The sequence below is a fragment of the Aedes albopictus genome, chromosome 3, assembly GCF_035046485.1.
Source record: "Aedes albopictus strain Foshan chromosome 3, AalbF5, whole genome shotgun sequence".
In the NCBI taxonomy this organism is placed as follows: Eukaryota; Metazoa; Arthropoda; class Insecta; order Diptera; family Culicidae; genus Aedes; species Aedes albopictus.
Genome location: NC_085138.1, coordinates 136077376 through 136090862, shown reverse-complemented (window position 1 = coordinate 136090862; position 13487 = coordinate 136077376). Strand labels below are relative to the sequence as shown.

The following is a 13487-nucleotide window of genomic DNA, read 5'->3' as shown; positions in this document are numbered from 1 at the left end:
ATTCCTCATAGTATTCCTCCAGGAGTTTCTTAAGAAATTTCTTCAGAAACTTCTCCAGAGATTACTCTCAGAATTCCTTCACAGGCATCAAATGTGGATGCCTCCACAAAATCCTCCGGAAGTTTTAGAATTTTGTCTAGGTATTCTTCCAGATTTTTTCAGGAAGTCCTCAAGAGATTTATTCACAAATTTTTTTGGGGATTCCTCACAAAATTGCTCAAAGGAATCCTCCAAGAATTGCTCCAGGCAAGGTTGCAACCATTCATTTACAAAGATTTACATTCATTTGCTATTATCTCAGTTCAGAAGTATGCTATCGAAAAACAATGTATGGATGAATTTAACCTTGTAGTTTTATCTGAAAGTTTGCCGAATAACATGGGGGTCGCAAACGTATACCAAAGTCGTGAGCGAGCTGCGAAGGCAACTCTCCACGCGGTGAATGTAAATTTCATTCACGCTGTTGAAAGTAGCCTTCACAGCTCGCTCACGACTTTGGAATGCGTGTGCGACCCCAATGTTATTCGGCAAACTTTCAGATAAAACTACAAGGTTCAATTCATCCATACATTGTTTTTTGATAGCATGCTTCTGAACTGAGATAATAGCAAATGAATGTAAATCTTTGCAAATGAATGGTTGCAACCTTGGCTCCAGGGATTGTTTCAGGAATTCCATCAGAAATTCCTTTCAGAATCTTATCAAAAATTTATTCCCTAATTTTTATAGACATATCTGAAATCCTTCCAAAGTTCTTCTCAAGAGCTTTTCTAGGACTACCTGAAGGTTTTTTTAATTACATCAAGGATTTCTACAGCATTCAGTTGGTTGTAAAGGTTCTCTTTGTTTTGCATGTCGGCAGCATCGGATGGCGCGTAACATTAGATCAAGGTAAGGTTTCGAACCCGTTTTCTGAATCTGGCTACAGTTATCTTCTCATCTTTATGAGCGCAGCGTGAGCGTGAGCGCTGAGCAGAAAAGCAACTCCACGGTGGCGAGGATAGTGTTCACCTCGAAGGCCAGTATATAGTAGAATTTGCTCTGACGCCAATCTGTGTTCTCCGAAGTTCAGTCAATGGCCTTCGCTCAGTCCTAGGATCTCAAACTTCATACGGCATGCCTCATTGGCTAGTTGTACCAGTTTACCCTGCTGGGCTAGGGTTAATACATTCTTCGGAAGTTCCAATTCTTGTCCGTTGTTTTGCGTTAAAAGTCGTTGTCTTTGAAGCAGTTCGTAATTTTTAATTTTCGGTTTCTGTTACGGTTTTGTTTTTGGTTTCGGAAACAGTAAGTTGTTGGCCTAAGTTCCCCTATCCACCGTGGTGGTGCTGCAACCTTAGGTATAGCTTCCGGTTTAGGGGCGTTTCATACTCAGCCGTTGGATGTCAGAACAGACGTTGTTTGAGCCGCACCTCCTTGGCGAACAGACGCTCGAGACGTACCTCCTCAATCTAGCTTAATTCAGAAAGACAACAGTGCGCAGGCTGTTCTATCAGCTAAGCACACACCTTTTAGCTGGTGGTGTTGGGAAGAACTTTCAGTTCGGACGTTGGCAGAACACAATCCCGATAGCGGGTCCGTTTGACACAGCTTCAAAGCTATAATTTTATTTCGCATGTTAGTTTTAAGCAAATCCATAGATTAAGTTTTACTTACATTTGGTGTTCTTTTCACTATTTTAGGTTATAAACTGTCCGATCTGTGTTCCCCGTACTAAGTTTTATCTGTTATAATAGTTGTAAGTTAATTGTAAGTAGAGTAACACAATTTAATCAGTAATAGCATTTATCTACCTGGCGAATTCACAAATGTTTTGACAATTCAATTAGGATATTAAGGCAGAAATAAGATTTTAGTTCGCAATATGCTTTAACTGTTATAGTCGACCTTCTCACTTCACTGTTTTTGTCGAAATCGTTTTTTCCTCTATGGCATGTATTGTATCCCATGACAATGCCCCATCAGTCGTCATCAGGTGACGGATGATTAAAGCGAAGGGCGTACTCGGAGCTCACTTCATCGAGTTCGAAACTACCCAGTGGTTCGCCAACATCCCCCCGCCCGTGTAGTTCCGATACGCTAGACTCCGGTATATCTGGCTCTTGTTTCGGCATCCCTTTTACCTCCAGTAACGCCAACTTCGTTGCTGGCCGGTTGACCAGTCCACCCTTCCCTGATAGAACTTCTACCACTCTTCCACGAAACCATCCGTTCCGCTTCCCTTCTTCTACCACGACAACCAGATCCCCCGGTTTCAGTAGCCTCACTGGCTGGAACCACTTGGTACGCCGCGTCAACGTGGGAAGATATTCCCGGACCCAGCAAGTCCAGAAAGTATCGACGAGATACTTCGCCAACTTCCAGCTGTCTCTTAGTGATGCCTGCTCCTTCTCAATATCCCGACTTGGTTGATTGATGCCTTGCGTTCCGTATAGCAGGAAATGATTGGGCGACAGTGCTTCCTGGTTCACATGATCCAGCAGGACGTAGGTCAGTGGTCTGGAATTCACGATGGACTCTGCCTCCAGAGCTATTGTCTCCAGGACTTCGTCACTGGGGTGGCGAGGATGATCTGCAATTGCCGACATTGCCGCCTTCAATGACCTCACCAAACGCTCCCATGATCCTCCCATGTGGGGGGCAAGTGGGGGGTTGAAAAGCCATCGTGTGTCAGAGTTCGTAAAGGTTGTTGCACAGCACTCTCCGATCGCACGAAGTTGTTCCCGAAGCAGGTTGTTTGCGCCCACAAAATTGGTTCCGTTGTCGGAACAGAAAGTTGCGGGAGACCCTCTGCGCGCAACGAATCGACGGATGGCCATGACACACGACTGCGTCGATAAGCTGTGGACCACCTCGAGGTGCACGGCCCTGATGGACAGGCACGTGAAAAGAGCGATCCATCGTTTAACCGTGCTACGTCCTTGCTTTACGAAAACAGGCCCAAAATAGTCCACTCCGGTATGAGTGAACGGTCGGATGAACGATGTTAGCCGAATTTCGGGTAATGGTGCCATCATTGGCTCTTGGGGAGTCACCTTCCGCACACGGCAATACTGACATTGTTTGGCTACCTTCGATACAACCGAACGGAGTTTTGGTATCTGGAAACGTTACCGCAATTCATTAAATACCGTCTCCTTGTTTCCGTGTAGGAAACGAATGTGGTAGCTTTCCACAAGCAGTTCCGTTACCCGATGTTCCTTCGGGAGAAAGATAGGGTATTTCAGGTCCGTGGATACAACAGGGGCTGCAGTTATGCGACTGTTCATCCGCAGCACTCCATTGCTGTCCAGCATCGGTGACATGTTGAACAGGGCGCACGATCTCTCCAACTTCCGAGGTTCTTCACGAGGGTGTTCTTTGTTGTACAGAAGCGTAGAGTATTCCTCCGAGTATGCTTCCCTTTGCACTTGCCTCCACAGCAGTGTTTCCGCACTCTGCAGTTCTTCCTGCACCAACGGTCCGTTCACCTTTAGGCCAAGGAACCGTTTGACCGCTCTGATAACGTAGGCTGTAGCTCGTACTAATTTTGTCCATTTGGAAAACCTCTCGACAGCTACGATGAACGGTGGATGCAGCTTTCGATGGTGCAAGAACGCTGATCGCATGTCTTCCGTTGTTACGAAATTCTCCGATGTATGTTCAGTCCATTTTTCCGTCGTGTCGGATAGAAAACTTGGGCCGGAGTACCACCAATCTTCTGGGTTGAAACTTGGTCCGTCCTTCCACTTCGTTGCCTGATCAGCAACATTCAGTTTTGACTGAACCTTCCTCCACTCGCCGATGGTGGTCGTAGTTAAAATCTCTCCAACTCGAAATCCGACGAACTGATGGTAACGTTGTGTTTCAGACCTCAGCCACGCCAAGACCGTTGTAGAGTCTGTCCAGAGATATCGAGCCGAGATAGGGATTGTTAGAGCCTTGCATATGGTGTCCAGTAAACGGCTCCCGATAAGAGCCGCTTGCAATTCCAACCGTGGAATGGATAACGGTTTCAGCGGCGCTTCTTTCGTCTTCGCCGCTATCAGCGTACATCGTGGGATCCCGTTATCGGAACTTCGCAGGTACGCAACGCAAGCGTATGCATTTTCGCTGGCATCCACAAACATATGGATCTCGGCGCCATTGCAAACTGATCTATTACCGGAGAAGAAACACCTTGGCACGCCAACTTCGTTGATCTTCAGCAGCAGTCCGCTCCATCTACGCCAGTCTTCTAGTATTTCGCCACTAATCGCTTCGTCCCAGTCTAAGCCTTCTCTCCAGATGCGCTGCATGATTAACTTGCCGTGCACTATGAAATGCGCTACCAAACCCAACGGATCAAAAAGAGACATTATGGTCCGTAAGACTTGGCGCTTCGTAGGCGTCGTGTTGTTCAGCACAATGTTCCGTACTTCTTCTTTCAGGTCCAACTCGAACGTGAAGATATCCTCCTCCGGTTTCCACACCATTCCCAAAACTCTTTCAACGATCGACTCCAATTTGACTAGCTTTTGTTCAGCTTCGCTGACTTCTCCGATGCGCTCGAGAACTGCAGGTGAATTTGATGCGAAATTCCGCTTAAATTAAGCTCCACTGCTTCTTCGACCGTATCAACACTATCCAAAAAATCATCCACGTAGTGGTTTTCGACGATGGCACGGGCTGCCTCAGGATATTGCTGTTTGTAGTCCTCTGCGTTCCTATTTTTCAGGTACTGAGCGATGCAAGGTGAGCACGCAGCGCCAAACGTGGCGACATCCATCACGAAGATCTGTGGAGGTTCTTCAGGGTGCTCCCGGAAGAGAAATCGTTGTGCCTGTCTGTCCTCTTGCCGAATCCGGAATTGGTGAAACATTTCTTTTATGTCTCCGCTAAAGGCTACGCTTTTTTGGCGAAAACGCAGCAGAACAGATGGTAGCGCTGTTAACAGATCCGGCCCTTTCAGCATCAGGTCGTTGAACGAAACACCTTCTGATCGGGCTGCAGCGTCCCAAATAAGACGGACTTTTTCCGGTTTGCGTGGATTTCTCACCACCCCCAGTGGCAAGTACCATACCCGGCCCGGTTCTGACGATTCCAACTCGGCAGCGGTAATTCGATGAGCGTATCCTTTGGCCACATACTCCTGAATCAGTTGCTTGACTTTCTCTCGTAGCTGCTCATCTTTCGCCAGCTTACGCTCCAGAGCTTCCGCTCTACGGACTGCCATATTGTAGCTATTCGGAAGGGAAGGTTCATCGTTTCGCCACAACAGGCCAGTTTCCAGCCTACCGTCGATCCTTCGGGTAGTTTTCTGTAATATCTCCAACGCTCTCTTGTCTTGTTCCGATAGTGGGCTCTGGTTGACGCTCGCTTCATCGACCGCCATAAACTGCCTGAACAGATTGTGTAAATCCGTGTCTGCGCCGTGTAACTCTTGGTGCGTGTGCACGTACTCTACTGGACTACTACCGACGGTATGTTTTCCGAAGAGGCTCCATCCGAGCCGCGTTTTGACCGCGACCAGCTCTCCGTTTCTACTCTCTCGACTTTTCAGTGTACTGATCAGCTTAGCGTTATCTACACCGATGATGAGACGAGGAACAGCACTGGTGTAACTTGACAAAGGAAGCTTTCTGAGGTACGGATGACCCAGACAAAGTTCCTCGTAATCCACCGTTTGGCTTGGCAGTTTTAGTTGGCCAACCGTCCTTGCCTTCAGTGGGAACATGTTTTCTATGTTGTGCCCGGAAATAGCGACATTGACGTGCTGGGAATCTTTCTCGATCCTCGTAATATCTCCAGTCCAGCCCAGACACAACGGCTCAGCCGGTCCCGCTGCACCCAGTTGTTTGGCTACCTCTGCTTCCATCATCGTCGATGAAGATCCATCATCCAAGAACGCGAAGACCTCTACGCTGTTTCCGTTGTAGTGCAGCGTCACGGAAAGGTAACGCATCAAAGCACAAGAGGTAACGGAATGGTGGTTTTGATGGACGATGTTTCTTTCCGTCGGCGTTGATGTTGGAACTGTTCCAGTCTGCACCTTGGCCAGGTGTAGTAAAGCGTGGTGACGCATGCGGCAGTCTCCAACTCCACATTCTTGTTTTGAACGACAAGGCCATGAACGATGAGGGATCAAGCATATTCTACACAGCCCTTTTTGTCGCAAAACCTTCCCCGAGCAGAGGAGAATAGCAAGTTAATAACTACGAAATCACATAACCTGTTTTTATATCTTGTTTTGTTATTATTAAATTATCAAGGCATAGCTTTACCATAACAAATTTTGTTGGACAATCTCATTTTGTTATAATCAAGCTATTGATGTACATGACCTAAATTACAATTAAATAACATATTTTGTTGAAGTACAAGTTTAGTTATTGTTGTACTATTGATCAACTTATCAGCAATAGCACAATTGTAACAGTAACATGTTTTGAAATCACAGCAACAATTCGACAATTATGACCTGTCCCTTTGTGTTGTTCCATTTTTGTATTCAGTTAAAAGGGAAATTCCTGAACGACTCCTTTTAAGAATTCCTTAAATAATTTTCGGATAAGTACTTGGAAGTTCTGGAGGAACCTTTCGATAAATCCCTGGAGAAGTCTTCAAGAGAACTGCAGGCGGAATTTTCTTAGAAATTTCGAAGATAATTCTTTTGAGCAATTATTAGGATTCTTGGCAGAATCTTTTGAAAAACTCCTGGAGAATTTTTCGGAAAAACTCATGGTGAAATCCTCAGAGAAATTTTCAGAGAAATTTTAAGATGAACTTCAGGACTAATGATCACAGGAAATTCTGAAGAAACCCTTGAAGGGATTCTATGTACACTCCCGTTCAAAAGTTTGGGGTCACCCCCTCAAAAACATGTCATTTTTTTAGGCCCATATCTCCGCCAATTTTCGTCCGATTTCAAAACCCTAGGTTTCATTCAAAAGATAATATGTCAAAGAAACTTTGAACATGATTTAAAGGAAACTTTTTCAAAAAATTTTGTATGTAAACTTAACCCAAAGTTGCCAAATTTTCTAAAAAATGAATATAAACTTACGGCAGTGTCGCTGGAAGTTGGGTCGACCAAATTTTAAGATGAGAGCGGTAATATGACCCATTTTCTATTAGCTTTCAACTGCTTTTTACAGAACTTAGCTAAAAAATCTACAAAAAAAGTTATTAAGTAAATTAATCCTTGATGTCATCGACCAAAAGTTTGGGGTCACCCCTCAATATGATGTATCGACCAAAAGTTTGGGGTCACTTTCGTAAAACATGGAATAGTGATTTGGTGATATCTTCGTCCTCTATAGTTCAATTTTAATTATTTTTGGCCCATTCCAAAGATAATTAACTATATTTACGTTTGATTTCTTCAACTTAACGTATTTAACGATTTTTGTATATAAAAATGTTATGTAAAGTTAGCACATTTTACCACGCTTCAAAAAATAAGGCAACTTTACGTTAAGTTTTAGTATGTAAATTTCAACAAATATATGTGGTTCAATGTTTATGCAGTAAGTATCATTCATTTTATTTCGAATAAGCCAAGAAGAATTAAAATTGAATGAAAGATGACAAAGATATCAACGAATCATTTGTCCATGTTTTACGATAGTGACCCCAAACTTTTGGTCGATACAGCATTTTGAGGGGTGACCCCAAACTTTTGGTCGATGACATCAAGAATTAATTTACTTAATAACTTTTTTTCTAGATTTTTTAGCTAAGTTCTGTAAAAAGCAGTTGAAAGCTAATAGAAAATGGGTCATATTACCGCTCTCATCTTAAAATTTGGTCGACCCAACTTCCAGCGACACTACCGTAAGTTTATATTCATTTTTTAGAAAATTTGGCAACCTTGAGTTAAGTTTACATACAATTTTTTTGAAAAAGTTTCTTTTAAATCATGGTCAAAGTTTCTTTGACTTATTATCTTTTGAATGAAACCTAGGGTTTTGAAATCGGACGCAAATTGGCGGAGATATTGGCCTAAAAAATTGACATGTTTTTGAGGGGGTGACCCCAAACTTTTGAACGGGAGTGTATGTAGGATTCTGGAGGAATTTTTAGGAGTCTTTGAAAATCCATGAAAGATTTCGTCAAAGAACTCTCGGAGAAATTTCTGGAAGATTTTTGGAGTCATTTATGGAAACGTTTATGACCAAATCTGTCGACAAATTTTTGGAAGAATTTTATGACAAAGTCATTTAATAAACATAAAAGGAGTTTTTGACGGAATCCTTAGAGAAACAAATAGAGGAATTTTAGAAAAAAAAAATTGCAAAAAATTCTGGTGAAAGTCCTGTAGGAATCATCAGAGGAAGTTAAGGAGAAATTATAGCAAAATTTTTGGAGGAATTCCTGTAGAATCCAGGAGGAATATTCGACATAATTCTTGAATCCAGGGAAAAATCTGGGGATTTAAACAATCTTTCCAGGAAAATTGTAATAATCTGTACAATATTTCCAATATCCCAAAAATTTTCTGCAAAACTTTTGAGCATTCTAAAAATTCTTCAGTTTCTATGCTGAGAAAAAATCAAAGGTCACACGTGCTCCGAAAACAATTAAAGTATAACAGTTTATAAATTACAGGAGGAAATCGAAGCTCGTCGTATTCGATAAGATTGAAATAACTAAAGTTCGATTATCTTGCGACTTCAAATCTCTTAGAATGAATTTAAAGCTGAATACAGTATTTTTCGATCATTTGAAAATATTTCTTACGTCAAAGTGATGAACCTCATGTTATTGGCGGGTTTGTAAGACAAAGCGAATGAATTTATATAATAAGTATTATAACTTATTTAGTAACGAGTTTGATATCATAGCAAATTCTGCTCTCCGATTATTATCAATAATATATTAATATCAAAATTTGTTATTGAAATATTTTCCGAATTCACTGTTATTAAGTTGTTATTGAAACTAACAAAACAAGTTATTGAAATGGTTTTCCAGGAACATTTTTTTGTTATGGAATTTGTTATTTTGCCGCTTATGACAGCCATGTTTATAACACAATATGTTATGGTAATAACTTAAAAATAATCGATTTTATTATTCAGTTATTTTGCCCAAATAACACAGCTCCTCATGCTGTTGGTATTCACTTCTGCTCGGGTCCATCTTTCGTCTACACTCAGTCGCTTGAAGTCTGGACACTCAGCAACACGATGGTCTGTCTTGGAGCAGTTCACGCAGGGCTTGACGGTGGGGTTACTTGATTCAGTCCCAGACGACCCCGATGTATTTGATGAAGATTGATGGACGAACAGCTTCTCCTTCGCCGCTCTTTCTCGTTTCGGCTTCTCCTGCTTCTCCGCCGGCTGTTGTCCTATACCAGTCAGGAGAGTCACGTCGCTGGCCATCGTAACAAGGTCCTTCATGAAGTCGTTGAAGGTCGCCAAATTCACTGTGTGGTAGTGACGCTTAAAGGAAGCCCACTGTAGTTTCAGAGTCGGCGGAAGTCTATCTACCAGCTCTTGCAGCAACATTGGGTTGCTAATATGCTGCCCAGCCAACCACATATCGTAAATCATTGTGTGGAAAAAATCGTATATTTTCATATATTGAATCAAAATTGTATAATAATATGTATATTTGTTGACAATGAATGCGTAAAATCGCATTTCATGACAAATTAAATTTCAATTGCGATTTTGTTTCATATAGTCGTCTCCAATCATAAATGGTGCGAGATACTATCGGTAAGATCGCACAGAATCGGATGGAATCGTGAAAAAACATACATTCTTAGTGTCAAGCTGCAAGTTCGCTAGCATCGTATATATGATTTCTTTGAATCGTGGAAATCGTCGCTTCACATCGTATATGAATCTGCTAAATCGAGCTTGCTACCTAAAGGTATGATGAAAATCGATGAAATCGTATACAACTATAACAATGTTGTATATTGATCGTTTGCGTCACACTTGTGTCGTATACGAAGTGAATAAAATCGTAGAAATCGTATATTCGTATATTTACAGTCGCATATGATTGTCACTGCACTTTTAATAGTCGAATCTTAATCTCGGAAATCGTAAATGGTTTTGTTTACATATTTGTATGATGGAGAAAAAGAAAAAAATAGCATTCAACACAAATTTGTATTTTTGTTGTTGTTGACACATTCCAACCATGGTAGCAATAATTTCAACCAAATATATAGGTTTTCATACTAGCAGATGACTTACAATAAGTGATGTAGATTCCAACAACGATGTGAATTCCGGGCCTCTTGTACGACACCACTTTTGGTGCCAACCAATGCACAACAACAACGCTCCCACCACAACTCTCGCACAGTGTAATGCAAATTTTTATTCGTTTCATGCCATTCACTTTGAACTCTCTATTTTCAACTTGGCAATATAGCCAATAGAGATAACGCGCAGTTCTCAATCAAAGGACCTAAGTTCGATTCCCACTGAACACCATTTGGATTTTTTTATTTGTAAATCTTGAGTCGTATATTGGTACTCTCAATCGTAATAAGATCATGCATAATCGTATAGTTAGATGGATAAAATCGGTGAAATCGTAGAAATTTTTCGAGAAATCGTAAATTATGTTGGATGGAATCGCAGAAATCGTATATATGTTTTGATATGGCCTCCACTTTAGTATGTATATGCCTGTTTCGGGCATTGAATACGATTTCTTTGGTGCTATATATGTGTGACTATATCAGTTGCAATTTCGATATAGCAACCAAATTGCTGGCTGGGTGATGTTGTTGGGCTAGTATCATGTGTTCCACCATGTTTCCCACGCCCATTCCGAACTTGATCAGGGTTTTCAGGTCATCACCCCTGGGTGAGGGTATTTCGCGCATCACTTCCGGTCTGCCATACAATCGCTCCAGGGTTGCAAGCACGTAGGGAACTGACTCCGGAATCAGCAATCGACTTCTCACGCTTTCCAACGCATGTCCACGTAAACATCGTTGGAGTCTCGCCAGGTTCTCAGCATCGTTATATCCGCAAGCCTCTGTCGAGTTGTTGAAGGAACTCAGGAAAAGCGGCCAGTCCTGTGGATCTCCAGCAAACACGGGCAGCTCTTTTGGAATAACTTGGCGAGCGGCCAGTTGTTCTGCTGTGGGTCCTCGCACTCGACGAGGTTGCGATTGGCTCGAGTTCTGCCATTGCTCACGCTGATCCGTCCGGTGCTGATGGTTTGGTCGTGTCGTTGGTTCCGGGTATGTCTGATGTTCCGGCAGTGGTTCCAACCTAGACGTGCTCGGAAGAGCCCCTTGCTGGTAGCCTGTAGACGACAAATACTCTGTGGAATTCAGAGCATAATCCGGTTGGCCGTACGTTGAATGGAAAGGGATCGATGGCTGATATCCGATGGTTCCAAGATGCGGAACCGATGACCACGCCGGGTTCCATGTTGCTGCCGTTGGTTTCCTCGCAAAGTTCTGGTATCCGGGGGGAGGCTGACTCACAAATTGGTCTCTAGCACTTGTCACTGTACACTGTTCACGATCGGACGGTGGTTGTACCTTTTGACGATCGGGCACACTATATTGCTGCTGTTCCACCGGAGGCACAAATGAACGATTCACTTCACTACCGTGACCGGGCACAAAGACGGACGATTTCGGAACGCGCATCTGATTTTGATCGGAAAACGGTTGCTTCGCGGCTGGTTTTGATTCGCAAAACTGCGCGGATTTCAACGACGGTATTTGACCCATTGTGTTCAACCCTGGGGGAGGTTCACCCGATGTTGGCACAGTGCCCAGAGAATGATTTAGTGCTAATTGACCCTGAACTGCTCCTAGCTGATTGCCTGGCTTGGCTAGATTTTTATGGGTTTGTCTATGCCCTGACTGTCTACCTACGTTTTGCTTTATTGTTGGTATTAAAGGTGTACTGGTTTGGCCTACTTCTGGTATAGGTTGCAATCTGACGTGCAACGTACTAACGCTAGTTCTCACCTGGCTCTCTGAAGACAAACCTGAACCGGTAGGTGACGCAACTCGTACACCACCCGCGCGTGACGTCATATCTGCATTGGTTTTCGTATAGGCTGCTCTTGCCTTCTGCTGTACCCGTTCTTCGGACTCCAGTTCACCGGTAGTAAGCACTCCAGTATGCCTGCGGGATGACGGAATAGCTCCGGCCGACGTGTCTGCCCCCGAGCCTTGGTGGGACGTAGGTACTTGGGCCGCTACTGTGAACTCCGTGGAACGAACGGTTTGCTGCTCTTCAAGAACGCTGACGACGCTGGTCGTCTTGTTGGGTTCAGCTTCTCGGCCGCCTTTGGCCGATGCGGGTTGGAGTGCTTCTTCGGGAATAGCTGCTAACGTGATCTGGTCTTCGGATTCATCTGCTGGAGTACGCAGGGTTCCATCTAGGCTTGTGGATACGATTTGAGTCGACGTGGTAGCTACTTGACTATTTGCTCCATCTGTCTGACTGAATGCACCGACCCACTTCCTTGTACTCTCGCGGATTTGCCTGGAACTCACTCTGCTCTTGACGCTACGATCCTCATCCTCATCCTGCAGTTGTGCGTCAAGGATGGCAAACTGTTGTTTCTCGAAGTCCTCCTCGACCTGACGCCGCAGTCGCTGGAACTTCTCAGCATCTTCGAGTTCCCGGAGACGGTTTTGCTTCTCTTTCTCAAGCTGTTGCAGCCGCAGTGCCACCCGTGCTGAGCTGCTACCACTATGTGACGTTCGCCGGGAGCTGCGGCTCGTGCGGTGGGATGAAACAGTGACGACTTCATCGCTCTCGACGCACCTCTTGCAGGTGAAACTCCGATCGGGATCGGCAATCGAGTCTCCCACGTCCGCGCAAGAATAGTGTACGTACCCGTCACAGCGGTCACACTGGACCAGATTATCGGCGTTGTTCGGTCTGTTGCATATTATACAGTGGCTGTCCGATGGATCCATTGTTCCGTTGTTCGGATGGCAGCCACGTGTGCATCGAACAATCGCAAATCTTTGAAGATTTTTGTTGGGAAGAACTTTCAGTTCGGACGTTGGCAGAACACAATCCCGATAGCGGGTCCGTTTGACACAGCTTCAAAGCTATAATTTTATTTCGCATTGTAGCCGCTGCTGGGCGATCCTGCATAAAACGCGTGGCTTATGCGCCACTCCTCGAAAGGAGACCACGAGCCCAATTTTAAATTGCCCGGATGAGACTCCCAAAGGGCGAGTCCATTTGAAATTTCCTGAATAGGATTTACGGATCGATCCAGCTGGCTACGATCTAAAACGTCCAAACGGGAACACCCTATTATCGCAACATAACCACACAGTCACGACGACACTCAGAGAACGGTGAGAGACCACCCGTACCCTCAAGATCTCACTAGTGAGAAGTTCTCATCATTGGCGAACTCTCTCTTCTCGCCACCAGATCCCTCACTGAGCTGGAAGACACTCATAAAACAACCTAATCAAACTCAACATCTGGAGGACGGGACACGAAACTACCAAAAACCGCGCAGTGATGTGAAATACAATTAAACGATCAAATTGCTAGGAAAGA

General features: G+C 43.9%; 1 protein-coding gene across 1 annotated transcript; it reads right to left on the bottom strand.

The window, feature by feature from the left end:
- Positions 1 to 3110: 3110 nt before the first annotated feature.
- Positions 3111 to 4454, bottom strand: LOC134290368 (uncharacterized). Its single transcript, XM_062857494.1, has one exon. The coding sequence runs from the start codon at positions 4452 to 4454 to the stop codon at positions 3111 to 3113; it is 1344 nt and encodes a 447-aa protein (XP_062713478.1).
- Positions 4455 to 13487: the final 9033 nt, after the last annotated feature.